The sequence below is a fragment of the Anguilla rostrata genome, chromosome 8, assembly GCF_018555375.3.
Source record: "Anguilla rostrata isolate EN2019 chromosome 8, ASM1855537v3, whole genome shotgun sequence".
NCBI classification, from domain to species: Eukaryota; Metazoa; Chordata; class Actinopteri; order Anguilliformes; family Anguillidae; genus Anguilla; species Anguilla rostrata.
This window is the reverse complement of record NC_057940.1, coordinates 6,715,634-6,733,323: the sequence shown is the minus strand read 5'-3', so window position 1 is coordinate 6,733,323 and position 17,690 is coordinate 6,715,634. Positions and strand designations below refer to the sequence as shown.

Genomic DNA, 17,690 nt, shown 5'->3' with positions numbered 1-17,690 from the left:
GATGTCATGGGAAATATAAGGCCGCAGCCATTGTTTTATCATTCCCCGAGAAGGAATCATTCAGATAAATCATTCCCCGAGAAGTAGCGTTCGTGGGAACTTAGAGCATTTCCCCCATTAAAAACAAAGGGGGGGGGGGATAATAAAAATTTCTAGTGAATTATGAATCATCGTTAAATATTTGAGGAAGAACTTGCTTTTAAATGTATTCGCCCATGAAGCCAGTATGCTTATTCAAGTTTAGGGTAATCGTTATACTGCTTTAACATGTGAAAGTCTGATACGCCTAACCCCATGGTCACACGGGGCGGCACAGGAGAGACAAGCGACCAGCGACCGTTCATTTTCAAGAGTTGGCGATTTACAGCGACAAGAGACAAGCGGTCGTTGCAAAGCGAAGTAAGCGGGGCGAAAATAGACTAGAGCTGCGTCCGAATAGTCAAAAAAATTACGTCCTGCGTCTTTTCCTAACCACTTTTCCTTGACTTCGATGGAAAACGTCATGAGGTTAAGGAAAGATGTGAAGGAGAATTCATAAGGACTTAGGAAAAGACAACCGCGGTGCTAAGAGAATCCGACTGCACTTACACTAGGCTACGTAATTATGCGACGGCGGATGTTATTGACGTACGTCTGCCGTGGTGAAACTACAATGTTACGAAGGTGGACTACTAAAAGCGCATCTTAGATACTTCGCCCCGTGCGTTATTACCGTGTTGTTTCATGCAGGCTATATAAACGTGGACAGCCCGGTGAAAAATATTATTTCACTACCAAGGTTGGAATTAAAATAAAAAAAAGGAATATTGGCTACCAGTCACAAAAGTGAAACGAAATGGTTGTCACGTTGGGATTGGTTGCTCACGATCACCCTCCTGCCCACTCATATTTATCGACATTAATCCCAATTAGTAAGATTATATGAAAATAATTGTTAAATTTATGAAAGATAGGCATAACATGTTAGGGTTACAAATCTACTACTGTACATAGGAAAGGGCTGGGTTTCCCCCAATTTTAACGCCTGAAGGTTGACCGCCCGCGCACATTTTGGAAATAGATGTTTCGCTTTGTTATCTCTCTTTCGTTTTCAGTGAAGTCAGGCACTTGGTAGGTAGCTGGACGTTAAACTTTTATTCCCAGAACCAACCAGTCAAGATGAGAATTACTCTTTGTAAGTATCGCATTTGTATTGTAATATTCAGGACATCAGCTGGATTGTTTGAGGGGAGCTTGGTGACTGTGTTTGCTTATGTTTAGATTGCACTCTAATAGACTTCCTCTGCTAAAAAAAATTAACAACAATTATCGCAACAATTCGTATTTTGCAGTAATTTCTACTTGGTGTTTAGCAAGTGAGTCTATCATTGTCTGACTAAAACTATGTTAAGTAACCTACATCCAGTTTGGTTTTTCTGAGGAAACTCGCACATGAACTGTGTCAGTCTTGAAATGTGACTAGTTTTAGCCTACTCGTGATAGTAGGGTAATGTTTTAACTATGTGATTAAAACGGATAATTGTTGCAATGTCTATAATCACGGGTTTCAGTGATCAATCACAATAACTGCGGTTAATTTTTGTTCCATTATTTTTCTAGTATTTTTGTACCTGTTTTGTGAAAACACAAACGGAGATATTCTTTTTACTGTCGCGTGTGGGGATGACACTATTTTGAGGTGTCCTGCAGAAGCTGAGCTGCAACGTGTCCAGTACAGAGCGGTTAGTTGGTACCAGGTGAGTAAAGTAATATATTTCTGTGGGGAACCCTGAAAAGTGCCGAACTCTTGGTGGTGTAGCCATGGCGTAACTTGTACCCCGCGATCCAAATGGACCCTTTCACTTTCACAATGAACCAACTAGCTAAAACTGAAAGACAGTTTTGACACAAACTCTCAAGTTTGCAGTTCTGGTTCCCATAAAATTTAAAAAGCAAAGATTCTAAGAGGTATTTTCAAAATGTGTCAAATGAGTCAAATGATTCTGACCTTGATCTACACTTGACTTGTATAGGTCCCGCTTGGTCAAATTTACCCATGAAATGTATTAGAAGACCAACATTGTCTAGGGTATTTAATTTAGCTTTTACTTTTTATTTACTCTCTTTAAAACTCTTAACACACTATTTTCTTGCTGTATTCATGGAAGGGGGGGAGCAAACCTTGGGTCTCATTAACTGCGTGCATGTGTCCAGGTGTCTGAAGGCCGTTCCACTGGGATAATCCGGTGGGACAGGCAAACCAACTCGGTCAGGAAGTTTGTGAACCTGTCCCGGGACATGGAGTGTCCCTCGGGAGACGGTCTCACCTTGAGGATCCGTAACCTTACGACGAAGGACAACGGGGTGTATCGCTGCGCCCTCTGGGCCCCCGTGGGGGAATTCAACAGGGAATGGGATATCCAGCTGAGTGTCACAGGTACGGCCATTACAGGTGCTCGTCCATTTTGTGAGGGGGATTCTGAGGACCTCTGCATGCAACTGATAGCGTTACATTGCGTTCAGGCACTCAGCAGACACGCTTATCCAGCAGTGTGCACAGCGTACAGTACATTTTACGTGCAATCCATTTACACAGCTGGGTACTCAGTGAAGCAATTCGGGCTCTGTGCCTCGTTCTGTGGCACAACAGCAGTGCCGCACCGGGAAATCCTGACTGCGACGATTGGATTACAAGTCCGGCTGCCTTATTAGTGCAGTGTCCTGCAGTCTCCCTAAAAGTCCGTTTACGATGATGTCAGTGCCCTCAAGGGAACGGACTGGAAACCACCTGAATTACTCAGAACAGATTTAAATTACAAACATCCTGAACTGTCGCCGATCGGTTAAAAGGAATGGGTTCTGTTAGCTTTAAAACTTCCCATTATATACCAAAGAGGGGCCACACTGAAAAATTCTTGGGGCCACTGGCCTGTGTGTAGGGCTGGGTATCAGCACGACTTGGGGACAGTGTCCTCTCAGAATGACAGGGGAGAATCAAGAGTGTATTCACACGTCCTTCCTCTATACACTTATCTTTACTGGAATTTTTTTTTTTTTTTTTGAAAACATGTGAGCACCACTGATAACAAAAAACATTGTGGTGATGATACAGACCGATACAGTACAAATGCAGAATGCATGCACAACCGGGCATTCCAAAAATGGTAGAAATTAGTCTGATTAAAAGGGGTTTTTTTTTTTTTTTTTTTTTTTCTCTAAACCCTTTCTCTTCACACCAGGGTGTTCCGAAGCAGAGGAGTCATACGACGTGAAAGACATTCTGCTGTATGGAGCGGGGGCATTCCTGTTCTTACTTACACTTGCACTGCTACTCGTGAGTAATTAATTTCTCCTCAGTAATAACAACCCGCTAAAACTCAGCCAGCTGATATGTGGATATGTGATGGTAGATGCTGAATTATTTTGCGAACTGTAAACTGTCGGATAATGCTATCAGAAAAAACTTGTCATGCTCACACAGAGCAATACCTGTTTAATCATAGTTAGTCCTCAGTCTCCGTCAAGCTTTCTTAGTGTGCAGAAATATTACACAATACAGCCAGCCATACATTCATATCAAATCTAGTGCAAGTAAATTTTGAGGTAGCAAAACAACAGGACAGGTGTTCACATTAAGCGAAGGAAGCATTTCCTCAGTGTATAATTTGTATTATACTAATTCAATATTTTTCACCTTAACTAATTGCATATTTCCTTTTACTTTAGATTTGCCATTTGGAAAAACAGTTTTCCACCAGCAGAAAAGGTATCAAACCAACACTAGGAGCATACATTGACATTGTTTCATTGCTGAAGAAATCTCATGGCCTCATGATGCAACATGTCTGAACAGCTAAATCTGTAGAAACTTTGTGTAACCAATAAAAATACTGTTAAAATTTTTTTAACAGTGTCTGCATGCAATGTTATTAAGAACATTTGGACAAACTAATTAAGATGAATAATTGCATGCAACTTGTCTATATGTCTTATATTAGGCAAATCCAACAATTTGATTTTAGTAAATCCAACTATTTATTTTTTCAGTCTACTAAATAATACTGCATACAAACACTAGCCAACATTTTTTTTGAGTGTGTGTGTGTGTAGTACAGTTCTATATCTAGTGTTGGACAGAGCTACTAGCTTAACTAGCCTATGATTTCTAGTACCATGTGTGTAGTTCCTATTTTTAACATCAAGTAGCTACAACTGTAGGCTAGCTGTATTGGCATAAAAGTAAAATTGTTAGACCAGCAGCATTTGCAGACAAAGAAAATCCCAGTTTAGATTTAAAACACCATTGTCTATCGGATATTGAAAGCAAAACCTAAAACGAACCAGACCAGAGTTTGTTACTATCACAAAAATATAAGCCAAATTGCATAGAAACCTGTATTTGGATACAAGTAAAATCATTACACAAATATCATATCTGGAAATTCCCTGCCTAAAATGGACCTGATTTATCATGTCACCACAACTGCTCTGCCCCGTGATGTTGGACATTTAAGCTGGCAGTGTACTCAGTAAGAAGAAAGAAATTCAGGATTGAGAACCACCGGCGAACATGTCCACGAACACTGTTGTCGGTATACTCAGTGAGAACGCCGCACCGTTTAAGTCGCTCCACGCCGCTGGTGCGTGAATAATTACGAGGCAGATATTAACCGGGGCTGGAATCTCAACCAGACCTCCGTCTTGCGGCTACGCCATGGATGTACAAAGAGAAGGGCTACGCGACATCACAACACAAAAAATGTTTCAAGTGTTTAAAGTGACTTTAGTTTATCTAGCTATGAAAAAGAAGAAAAAGGCGAAGAAGATGGTACGTTCGCCCTCTAAATCAGAGTAGAACGGAGAATGGAGAGTTTTGTCTGTACATTCGGCAAATGCAAGTTTAGACGAGGGGGTCCACTTTCTCTTATTTCCGAATGTGTGCTAGGCGTTTTGATGACTTGCTGAAACGAGTAGCACCATTCATCAAACATGCGGGAACTGACAGAATTCTCATCTCTACAGAAGAGCGATTGGCGTTACTCACTGTACATTGGCACATGAATTCAGCCCTCTGGACGCTCAACCGTGACGTAACCAACTACGTGATATTTGGACCAATAGCTGAAAAGGGGGGGGGTCGGAGAGCAAGAAAGAACTTTTCAAAAAGTTCCCCCTGGAGGCCGTCGCACACTGCACCGTACGAACACACAACACCGCGTCTTTTTGTTCGCCAGTTGTTCTGATTGCTTCGTTTTGCTTAAAAAGGTCTACTTCGTACGAAGTATACTGCCTACTTATGTGCCCATACCACAAATCACAAATGAATGTACACGCTTAATGTAACGAAGTTCTCAGCAGCAGCAGATTGGCCGAATTTCACGTCAATAATGGGTACCTGTCTGTCAGGCAGAAGTCGCAGGGAAATGGGATGAAAATGGGAAGAATTAGACGCAAAATTACACGGCGATATACCAGCATGGCCTCTGCGATCGATATATTGGGCACCCGTGTGGTACCTGGAATAGAAGCATGGGTTGAATTACAGTAGATGTTGACAGTAGGTACTATGGTGATTAGGATGAAAGAATCACTGGTTACCTTCTGATGCGGTCTACAGAACCACCTGTTCAGACTGCAACTTGGCTCCCCTCTTATCCCAACCCAATACCACTCCTACTTTGCTTTTTACCATTATTATTTCTTGAGAAATGTGCTTCTTGTAAGACTTCCAGAGGAAAAAACAGGGAGTCAGCAGGGCGTGATAAAGAGACTGCTCTCAGTTGCAAAACGTCCTACTGGATCAGCATTATGTAAGCCATAATCCATAATACAGTGTGATGTTTGGTATTGTTGGTTAAGTTGATGTCATGGGGAACAAGTTGGTGCCTGGGCAAGGTTAACCCAGTGTGGTATGCTTACAGAGATAATGCAAGCAGGATCACAGATGTACCATTTTATGTTTTGTCTTTATTTGATGATGACTTGGGATTTTCCTTTGATCTTTGGGTATATAAGGGGTGCAGGGGTTCAGGGAGTCCCCTCAACGCTCCTGGGCATCACGCGTGTGTAGCCATCGAACTACGCACACATTTAGCACTGTTGTATATTGCCCTTGTTGAACACTGCATTGTTGTACAATAAACTGCATTCACTTCAACCTGGCATTCCTTTTTGACTGTTACCACTGCACACCTGGAAGTTTTTGGGTCCTACCATAAACATAGAATTCAAGATGTCTGCACCCCGTAGTCACTTGCCTATACACTAGTGCCAGACACAATTGTATCTGCACAGGCTACGTGCGCCAGAGGCACGTCTGTGTCTAGCAAGATAGACAGCGATCTGTACAGAGCCACGCTACTGCCAGGTTATTTTCAATCTCCTTCTATGCAAAACCGTTTGCCCAGAGGAAAGGTTAGAACATTGTTTTGGAATCAGATAACTGAGATATTATTAAATTAATCTCGGTCCAGTAGCACCAGGTAAGACTATACACATTCCTTCGCCACTCAGATAACTCCGCTGTTTGGTGTGTCTGAGGTTTTTTTTTTTTATTACAATAATAATATAATAATAATAATACCCTATACTTAAAACTACTTTGAATTCAGAACTCAACCTTCAGATTACTTCACGTGGATGATAAAAGAATGTGTGTTTAAAATAAGAAGAATTTTGAGACCAATTCTGTTTCGGCTTTTTCTGGATTTTAATTGTGCAAGTTTAAGTAGCCTACATGCTGCAAACTAACATGCTGTTGCATGGCTCCATGTGCTAACGTACTGCAGGGGTAATGTTTTTATTAATAATAATAATAATAATAATAATAATAATAATAATAATAATATCTATCTTATGACAGGAATGTGTAAAAGTGAACCAGAAGAGAAAAATGATAGTTGGCTCTCCAGTTATACTGCCTAGCAGCAAAAGGTTTGTACACGAAAGTAATTTATTTCCTGAAATTATAGCTACCAAAACTCAGATGTCTTCCCTATTGAGGCACAGAACTTGACTTAAATAGTGTTCTGTATGTTTAATAGATTGTTAAATTATTAATCGGTCTGAATCCAAAATGAGCCAGCACCTCAGTCTGGTTATCCCCCTCTAAAATCATTTAAATCGTATGACTTTCACAGGTATGCAAATTCAACGTTCTTGTTGTCAAAGAATCTAGTACAATGAACAAAATCAGTTTTTCACACTCTCACTAACCACTTTCGAAGACACAAGAAGCAGTCTTGATGCTACAGCTTGCTGTAGTCCACTATGTACCTCCAATGAGTAAACATTGTATAACTTTATAATTATTGTACAAAATAACTTTGAGTTGTTACTATTTTTTTTCTATGAACTATTGGGAAGTGATTTTATTTTCATTTCAGTTATTGTGTGTACGAAGGGATTCTGTAAGTTTTTTTTTTTTTTTTTTTTTTTTTGGGATGCATTGTGTGTCTCCCCCAAAGCTGAAATGACTACTGTATGCCTATGCCCAAGATCTTCATCAGGTCCGATTTCAAAGTGCTCACAAAACCACACAGCCTTTCAAGCGCAACACCACACTGTGACGTGGTACTACATGTCATGCTTTGGTACGATGATGCGGTTTCCTCGCAAGGAGGAGGTTGCAGGTTTGAGACCCAGCCGGATCTTCTATGTGTGGAGCTTGTGTGTGTTTCCTCCAAAGACACGTAGGCTGCAGGGCTTGCTTGCACAGTCAATCGCAGTGTAACTACCCTAGTTCAATAATTACCTAAGCAGTAAAACTACTTTATTTAATTCATATTAAATAAATACCTAAGCACTCAGAAAACCAGGGTCCAAAACATAACCGGCAAACTCCTGTATCACATGCATTGGAACACAGTATATAACATTATCTAAGTCCAAAATATGCTATACATATGTCATTAAACTGGCTGAAGTTGTCTGTGTTCTATTTTCTAACATTTTGGATTGGAATAGTATGTTTTTTTTTCTGATTAAATATAAAATGGAATACTCTAGGGTCAGATCTAACCACTTTTATCAATTATTTTTTATCTGTAACGTTTGATTTCACATTTACTAAGCAGATATCCATACCTTGTAGTGAGTGAATTTAGCACTGACAATTTAGTCACTAGGTGGCAATTTAGTGACAATTTAGTCACTAGGTGGCATCCTTCCCAAATATGTTGCTAGTTTTCTGAGTGCCCTGAAGTGCAAGAACGTTTCCAATTTAACAGTATGGCATTAATCATTTTTTTATTATCTGTATCTGTTCGTGGCGGTTTCCTTATGCAAATCACATGAACATGACTGCCCATAAAATTTACAAACAGCCAGCATTCATCATCTCATACAACTGTGATATGCACAAAAACAAAGGTCTGCAGGTTTTGTGAATGAGGGCCAATATTACCAGTGTGTACATCTAGTGGAGAAAGTAATGAAGTGCACTATGAAACTCATATTGGCGAAAGCAGCAAAGCAAGAATTAAAATAGGTTTTTTGTCTGAGCTGTCACGGTGTCATACCTTAAAATTTAATGGCTTGCATTTAATAAGTTCAAGAGGGCGGAGCAGGCAAGTAGCCGGGCCACGTTTTTCAAATTCCTGAAATTGCTGATATGAGAGGTGGTCTGAAGAAAACGATGCACTTTCCATCATAGTAACTTTGCTAGTTTATACGAATATTGCCTAAACCTACCTGAATAGCGCCCGAATGGTTTCGATCTGTTTACGTCATTATCTAGTAACAGGAAAAGACTCCCTGGTGAAACCCCATGTCGAGCCGGCTAACCAGATAATCTTATCCAGCTTGTTAGTGTGTACAACGCCACGCCCAAATCCATTTACTGCGACGTTGCCGCAAAAGCCCTAGTTCTCGTATCACGACAATGAACTGCATGGATCACGCCTACATGTTATTGGCTCTGCCATGACATCAGCAGTTGTTAACTGTCAAAAGCTAGGCACGAAAGCGTAATCGTAGCAGTCTAGAATACAGTCTACATTTAAGTGACTTCGACAACATCGCTTCGTTTGAAAAAATGAGCTCAATAAGGTATGTTGTACATGACAGTCGTGCGATCTCTCTCTTTAATTTTTTAAAAATTTTTTACGCAGGCTATGGTTTATAATTCTTAAAGTTTTAGATCGCCTCTTCTGTTACTTAATTAAATTTCACTGTTGTTAGTAACAGCACGAACCCTAGCGACGACTGTTACGGAGACACAATGATCCAACACTGCAATTTATCAGAGTAACAATGTTCAGATCATGAGTTCTCTTAACAGTTCCACAGAACTCTGCATCTTTGAACTTAATCAGAATGATTTTATGGCCAGTGACTATCTTGTGAAACACGCAACGGTCGAGCTCGAGGGCACAACTCGATCTTTGTAAAAATGAAATTGTTCTTTTGGTAATCTTGAATATCAGTGGACAATATAATTAGTCAAGTTTCATTTTAATTGCGACAGCATTTTGTCAGCACTTGCTTGAAACGTGACCGTAAGGTAGCCTAAATGCATACTGTCATTTTAATCATAATTAGGTTGAATTAAGTTATATAACTGCAACTAAGTAAAATATTGTTTTTGTTCCACTGATTTTTTCCTAGAAATATTTTCCGTAGACAGTGGTCATCCAATGCGAGACTCGATGGTAAAACGGTAATTATAACTGGGGCCAACACTGGCATTGGTAAAGAAACTGCCAAGGATCTGGCGAAGAGAGGTAGGACATTCAGCAAATTTATTTCAGGCTGTTTTGGTGATCCCATGTGACTGTTTTTCAGCGCCATGATATACTTTAAATAACGAAAAAAATGCTGCTCTCAGAAGGTAAATATATGAACTCTTTAATTCCACGTGAATAAACAAACCATGGCCTGGTCTACACAAGATAACCTGCACAACCTCCTAGGGAAGTATCCCTGCATGTTTTGCACACACCTAATTTGGTTCAGAGTGAAAACGCTACAGCTGGCTATAGTGCATCAGTACAGGCGGAAGTTCTATTTATCCTAGATAGCCAACTTGAAAAGAGAGTTCATATAACAGTATGCACTGTATTATGGTCACAAGATGATTTGATCGGTCCCTAATCTGCCTGGGGTTTTATGTATGTATGTATTTATTCATTTATTTATTTATCAGTGCATAGAGGATTTAATTGCCAATCAAAGTAGCTTTGTGAGTTCACCAGTTTCAATCACTTTGATGGAGACAACTGCCTAAATTCTAAAAATATGGCTACTGTAACACAAATCAAACACAGTCTAGGACATACATAGTACTAAGCAATGCATATATATATATGTGTGTGTGTGTGTGTGTGTGTGTACTTAATGAAATAGGTAGGTAGAGTTAGATTAATCCAAATAGATTAATCACAGCTATTATTTAGCTGATAGAAATTCCTGAAGGCGATATTGAAGCTTGTTTACCTTTGTGCCAAACAGAACAGAACAGTTGAGTTGATCGTGTGTAATCAGTTTCTCCCATTGTCTAAAGTGATAACTCGTTCTGCCTGGCATGACGGGTTGCGTCTGCGTCTGATCGCCCACAGCCTGTCCCAGAAGAGTTCTGGTTAATGACGTCCTGTTTTCGGCGTCCCACAGGAGCCAGGATCATCATGGCTTGCCGGGACATGGGAAGGGCGGAGTCTGCTCACAAAGAGGTCGTAGAAGACTCCAAAAACCAGAACATCGTTGTCAGGAAACTGGATTTAGCCGACACAAAGTCAATCAGAGAGTTTGCAGAGGTAATAAACAAAGGTAAGCCCCACGAAAAAGGAGTGACAGACAGTCTAGTGCTTAATCTGTAGTGACCACAACTTCCTGTGACTAAGTTTTTGTGGGTTTTTTTTTCTTTCTTTGTGGGCAGCATTTTTTATTTTTGTATAGTGGAGAATACAGACTTGAATTTGGCACACAGTGTTGATTCTTCTAATACTTTCTTATTTTTGAATGCCTTGCTCACAGTTTTATAAAACGTATTATATAATGTAATCAACATGAACATAGGTTCAATATTTATATGAATGAATGAATGAATTTTTTTCTCCACTCCCCCCCCCCCCCACACACACACAGAGGAGGAGCAGGTTAATATTCTCATCAACAATGCCGGCATCATGATGTGTCCCTTCTCCAAGACAGTTGACGGCTTTGAGATGCAGTTTGGTGTCAACCACTTGGGTAAGAGAAGCATTTAGTACACAGAGAGGGAATAACAGCTAAGTACAGAGGGAATAACAGCTAAGTTTCCTCTTGACTACATGTTGTCCAGTACAAAGGTTAAAGGATTTCTCTACTGAGTAGGTATTGGCCTATATGGGAGGATTAAAATGAATATTAACCATATTCTTTTCTAAAGTAGCCCTTTATAGAAAGCCATGCCAACTAGATCATTTAAAGCGATTTTGTGTATTAGGGCTCTTTGCATTTAAATGTATCTGGAAAATTGTACTAAAGTAATGCTCTTATGTATTCAGAGATGTTGAGAAGGAACTGGTCTAGACACAGTTCTGGTATTATGGACTGGAGCAGGAAGTACTGTATGGCTTATCTTAGCTTGCAATTGTTCTTGCGTCCCACAAGGCATTGCGTTCCTATCTCTTTAGCTTTTATTCCAGACCCAGAGTACATTTTACACACACAGATTTTTTTTGAAAAGCAGTTATTTGTTTTAGTCTCAGTTGGTCCCTATGCTCGTTTTCCCTTGATTTAATGAATATCTCCCAAGAGGAGTGCTGTTCTTAAGTCCTCACAGTTTTTGTTCATCTCCTTGGACCAGACACCTTTGTATATTATTATTATTATGGAAGAAGTGCCAACACTACCCCTTTTTGGTAGTATATATCTTTTTTTTTACCATTTTATTGTGATTCCTCTGTTCATTATACACTGGATTCTAGGGAGTGTTCTCTGAGACAGTATGCATACCAGTTTTTCACTTGTATTTGACCCGCATATCAGATAGGAGAAGTATGTAGGAGGATGTGTACAAGTAAATAAGACTATGTGATCTTTCAGGGTTCCTTCATAAATGCTTGGAATGTCCAAACGACCTTGGGTGTCTGTTTCTCAGAACAACCTCTGCTGCCTTATCAGCTCAGCATTTGAAAAAATACAATCGGTGCATAAATATGAGTTTAGACTACAGAAGTTACGTTACAGGCATTTAGCAGACGCTCTTGTCCAGACTTGCTCAACTTTTAGTTGTGGTGAAAGCACTGCATCAATGACTATGCATTTTTGACAGAATACTGGAAAGAAGAAGTGGCTGGCTACATGTTTTGGATGTTCTTTTATTCTTCAGAATTAATGGGGAATGTTGCAGTAAAAAATAAACTGGATCCAAGTAAATGTTATATAATATATATTAAAAGGAAAAAAAGGAACGCAAAGAGCTCTTGAGTCTCATAGCAATTTCTCGTAAATACACAATAAAAATGTCCCGTGTTAATTCAACCCTAACAGGGTACGTACGAGTCCAGTAGGGACCATATGTACTCTGCACGAGTTTGTTTAGCACTGAACTTTTTACCGTGCGTCGTCCTGTCTGTCCTTGCAGGCCACTTCCTGCTTACTCACCTGCTGTTCGATCTGATTAAAAAATCAGCGCCCGCCAGGATCATTAACCTTTCCTCCATGGCCCACGCCTGGGGCACTATCAAGCTGGACGACATCAACAGCGAGAAGGGGTACAGCGACAAGAAGGCGTACGGCCAGAGCAAGCTGGCCAACATCCTGTGCACACGCTCACTGGCTCAGAGGCTGCAAGGTGAGTGGCTGGCTGGCCCAAGGGCTACCGCATGAAGACATAAAGACCTCCATTAAGTGACTGGTTGGAAGATACATAAATTGAAGAACAGAACCATGTTGGGTTTTTTTTTCTCCTAGTACCGTGGTAAACAACCCTGTTCCTGGAGATCTACCATCCAGTAGGTTTTCACTCCAACCCTAACAAAGCCACACCTCGTTCAACAGCTAGAGATCTTGTTGAGCTGCTAATTAGTCAGAGTCAGGATCGCCGAATTGTGGTCGAAATGAAAATATACAGATTGGTAGTTCTCCAGGGAACAGGGCTGATCGGCGGTCCACGGTAGTAGGAGTGGGGCGGGTTCGATAATTCAGCCAGTGTCCCTGGGGTTACGGGTGCTGCCAGTTGTCAGCGGGTGAATTATTATGAGGGACAGACGAGGAGGAAACTCAAGCACACGCATGGCTTTGGTTTAAAAATAAGGGAAAGTGGGGCGAGATGTCAATAGTCTAAAAAGGGGCAGACGGATCAATGAAAGAGCATAAAGGAAAGTGAAAAATAAGAGACCAGAGATTTGGAAAGGGACGTAATCTAACCGAGGATGTGATTTTAAAAGGCCTGGGAATTGGAGAGGGGACCCAGAAAGTGGGTTTAGGGCAATAATGAAAGCAGGGTGAATACACGGCCTCGGTGAACTGAGAGAGCGAGAGAGAGAGAGAGGAGGAGAGGGAGAGTGGGTGAAGGGGGGGGGAAGGTTAAGTAAAGGCTACAAAATGATCATCTCTGGGAGCCGATGCGGGGGTGGCCAGCTCTGCAGAATGACTGGTCCGAAGCAGCAGCATCATTGGGAAACTTGTCTGTAACCTTCCGGAGCGTGTTCACATCACAACGCCCCTCATCTCACTTCACTGGCCACCCGTTCATTGCAGCTCTCTGCAAGTTTAAAAACCTTTAAATCGACAAACCTACAGCGCAGCGAATGGAACAGCTCCACCAATCAAATTATTTATTTAAAAAAAACTCTGGCATAGCCAGATGTCTCCCTTCCGCAAATCCTGAGGTGACTGGCTCTCTGCTCCCTGCCTGGTTGTTTCTCCCAGTCGTTATTCTCATCTGTGCTTGGTGCCCAATCGGTGGAACAAAGGCGGTCACATGACTGCCATCTTCTGATGCGGACTGAAGGCCCACCTCAGACCAAATCTGGGTTCCCCTTCCGATCTCTATCCCCATAGCACTCCCACCTTAATGATATGGGTTATAGTATTTTTATGGCTATGACTGTGCATTCCTCTGAGGGCTCGTTGTGGACGTGTTCAGCTCTGTGTATTTATCATTTGCGTTTTGGCTCAAAGGTTTCAGAGAAAAGGAAGCAAACACATGCCAGCCACAGTGTGTGAAAATATTGCAACATCTGTGGTTCTGCAACGGGACACTGATCTTTCTCAATTGCGGACTTGTTTCGACTGCCAAAATATTTGCCATTTCCTGATTTGATTGGCTGACTGTTGTTTCCGCGTGTTCAGACGTTGAGTAGTTCCTTGCACTTCCTGCTCTGTATTTCTGATTCCATATAAAAGGGCACTTTTCCGTAATCGTAGCAGACTGTTACAGGGCTGATTTTATAAATGGTTGCCATATCCACTCCCTGGGGTTACATTTCACAGTTCTTCTCATTTTAAAAATCGATTTACAGTTATGCTTTTCAGTTTTTTTTTTTTGTTAGTTTTTTTCCTTTAGTAAGACTAAAGTAGATCTGTAGTGCCTTGGCTGATCCACGCACCATAGCACAGTGATGACGATACATGCTCTTTTGCCTTATCCATTACATTACATTACAGGCATTTAGCAGACGCTCTCATCCAGAGCGACGACTTACACAAAGTTCTCCGTAGCATTTACACTGCATCCGTTCATACACTGAAGCAATGCAGGTTAATAAGTACCTTGCCCAAGGCTACAACGGCAGTGGTGTCCTACCCGGGAATCGAACACGTGACCTTCCGGTTACAAGACCGGCTCCTTACCCGTTATGCCCATTGTGCTTCCGCCTCCGCCAGGCACCGGCGTGACGGTGTACGCCGTCCACCCCGGGGTGGTGCAGACCGAGCTGTGGCGGCACCTGAGCGCCCCGCTGAAGGTGACCTTCGCGGTGATGAAGCCCTTCACCAAGACCTCCGTGCAGGGTGCCCAAACCTCCATCTACTGCGCCGTCGCCCCCGAGCTGGAGAACGAGACCGGCCAGTACTACAGGTAGACTGCTTGGAGGGGCGCTCACATGGCAACGGTGGTTTTTTTATGGGATGGATTTAAAACCCAGGGAAGGTGTTTTTGTTGGATGTGTTGGGCCACTAAACAGTTTCCCTGTGTCACCCAACTCATTGGCACGTGCTTGCCATGTAAATTGGAACATATTTTCTTCTTTATATTACTTAGTAAATTGTTCCACACTGCCTGATGTATGATAAAAATAGAAGAAATAGCAATCAGTCAATGTGCATAATACACATTTACAAAAGAACATGACTGGTGAATAGCATTTGAGCGGTATAACCTAAGACCTGGCAATTGATGTTGGTTCCTGTAGGGGATGTTAGTCTCTGGTCTTAATCTCAAGAACCATAATATTCTACTATGCCATACATACACGTTCAATAAAAGATATATACAATCTTTGAAGATATTTTCACTGCAACATGTTTTTGTCATCCAATAAAAGAAATGTAAATACTTGAACTTTTTTTCCCTGCTGGGTCTTAGGAGGTCCAAGACATTTTTTGTTGACACAGCCTGTGGCTTCAGTTCATTTTTTAAATTTTTTTTTATGTAGTGTAAAAAATCGATACCCCTGTCTTCCTTTTTCTTTCTGTGATTTTTTAAATTTATTTTTGTGGAAGGCGAGCTGCTGTTCGCCCTCACAGTAACGGCTCCGCGTCTCTCCCGTCTCCGCAGCGACTGCGCGCAGGCGAACCCCAGCACGGCCGCGAAGGACGACGTCATGGCCCAGAAACTGTGGGAGCTCAGCTGTCAGATGCTGGGAATAACGTGGGACTGAACAAGGGGCGCGCTGCTCTCGAAGAAAACGTTGCAGAGGCGACCCCCCCCCCCTTTTCAGCGTTCACAACTCGGGTTACGCTCCAACATCAGCCATGCTTCAGCGACACTGAATTCCAAACATTTCATTTCGGATGCGTTGTGTCCCTGTTATATTAGTGGTGTTCCACGGTATCCCCGTGTGAAAAAATAGCACGCTGAAGTGTACTTGAAGTATACACTTTTATACTTAAGGATACCTGAAGTATAATTGTAGTTTATATGAAGTATGCCGCTGAAAAGCCGTTGAAAAGCGGCAAAGCTGGTCAGCTGAAAAGTTGGATAGGCTAGGTGTGGTGAGTTGAAAAGCTGTCACTCCATTTTACTTCCTTTTGTCTTATTTATTTATTTTAGTTTGTTGTTTTTTGCCTGGAACCCGTGAGTGGGAAAGGTGAAGGTGTTTATTTGATTCCGTGTTGGTGTGGATGCGCTCTCTCTCTCTCTCTCTCTCTCTGAATTGAGCTTTGTTTAGCAGATTCTTATGCGAACATGCAGGAATTCATGATTATTTGCTGAAAAAAACCAACCTCTTGCAATATATTATCCCTCTTCTTTTAATACTAGTGAATATTTTGTTTCAATTGTTTGTTTTTTTTTATCACAAATTTTATAATAATATTTGCCTAGATGTGTTCTTGTTTATGGTTAATAATAGTGATGGCGTAATACAGACCCAAGCAATTCACTCTGAACCAATCATGTCATTGTGCAACGATCAAAGTCCAGACAACTGAAGTAGGCTGCTGCAAGTTTAGTTCATTCTTATTTTTAGTATTTTGTTGATTCAATGTATTTATTAATCATAGTTTTTATAGATCTTTTTTTCTACCATAAATATGGATATCCTTCATGTGTTTATGTACTTCACAACAAAATATATAAATCAGTTTAAGATTGTGAAGTTGGATGTTATTGTAATACGGTCTCATTTAGTACTGTAATTGAAGGGCAAGTTCTATTTATATTTTAGGACATATCACAGCATTAGTTTTCTTGCAGGGGGAATATTTACCATGAATTGCCCTTTTGTTTATAAAATGTAAATATTTTATGGAAATCTATAAATAAATAATATCAGTAGTAATACACCCTGAATTGAATTTTATTTATTCGCTATTCTTCAGAAAATAATATTTGCACCGTACCCACATACCTGAAATTGTAAGGTCATAATTTAAAATGAACGGCATAGTTCTAGGAATTGAGCCCTGTTCTTTAACCATTCAGTTACGGGTTGCGTTTATGCAGCATCGAATGTTATGTAGGCGCTACATCAATATAAAGTTCCCGGACAGACTACAATCCGAGTGTAATTTGGGGGGTTCTCCTTTGACTTGATGGGTATATAAGTGATGAGTGAGTAGTCTCATGTTACTCAGACTGATGGGGAGCAGCAGTGTATATAAGTTAAGTATAATGGGTAAGTAACAGCTTTGTAACCTAAAGATTGCTGGTTTGGTTCCCAGGGAGAACACTGCCCTTGTAGCCTTGAACAAGGTACTTCTCCTGAATTGCTTAAATATCCAACTGTAAAAATGCAAAGTCGCTCTGGATGAGAGTATTTGCTAAATTTGGTACATGTACCTCCTGTTCCACTCATGTTATATGTACCTCCATCCAGCACTTATTGTGCCTTGTATCATTGTCTTGATGTAGCTTGTAGTGCCACCTAGTTTCACTTAGCATAGGTTAGATCAGTGTAATGTTCAGTGTGTGAACTGGACTTAATGTGTTCATGGCTATGAATAACTACAAAATGAGTATTGTACCTTCTCGGACCTGTGTTTTGTAGTTGTTCCAATGCAATTTGGTATGCGCTTATTGCGCGTCGCTTTGGATAAGTGTGCCAAACATAATGCTAAACGCC

At 41.0% G+C, this 17,690-nt stretch overlaps 2 protein-coding genes across 2 annotated transcripts; both read left to right on the top strand.

Moving 5' to 3' along the window:
* The first annotated feature begins 244 nt into the window (after positions 1-244).
* Positions 245-6,136, top strand: LOC135260687 (CD83 antigen-like). Its single transcript, XM_064346125.1, has 6 exons — positions 245-399; positions 1,095-1,174; positions 1,600-1,736; positions 2,194-2,416; positions 3,219-3,313; positions 3,706-6,136. Exons 2-6 carry the CDS (start codon positions 1,159-1,161, stop codon positions 3,826-3,828), a joined length of 594 nt encoding a protein of 197 aa, XP_064202195.1. The 5' UTR covers positions 245-399; positions 1,095-1,158; the 3' UTR covers positions 3,829-6,136.
* Positions 6,137-8,839: 2,703 nt separating this feature from the next.
* On the top strand, positions 8,840-16,909 carry LOC135260685 (retinol dehydrogenase 12-like). The gene is made up of 7 exons (XM_064346121.1): positions 8,840-9,027; positions 9,586-9,701; positions 10,588-10,743; positions 11,062-11,166; positions 12,545-12,754; positions 14,791-14,983; positions 15,683-16,909. The coding sequence occupies exons 1-7, from the start codon at positions 9,014-9,016 to the stop codon at positions 15,783-15,785; spliced, it is 897 nt and encodes a 298-aa protein (XP_064202191.1). The 5' UTR covers positions 8,840-9,013; the 3' UTR covers positions 15,786-16,909.
* Positions 16,910-17,690: the final 781 nt, after the last annotated feature.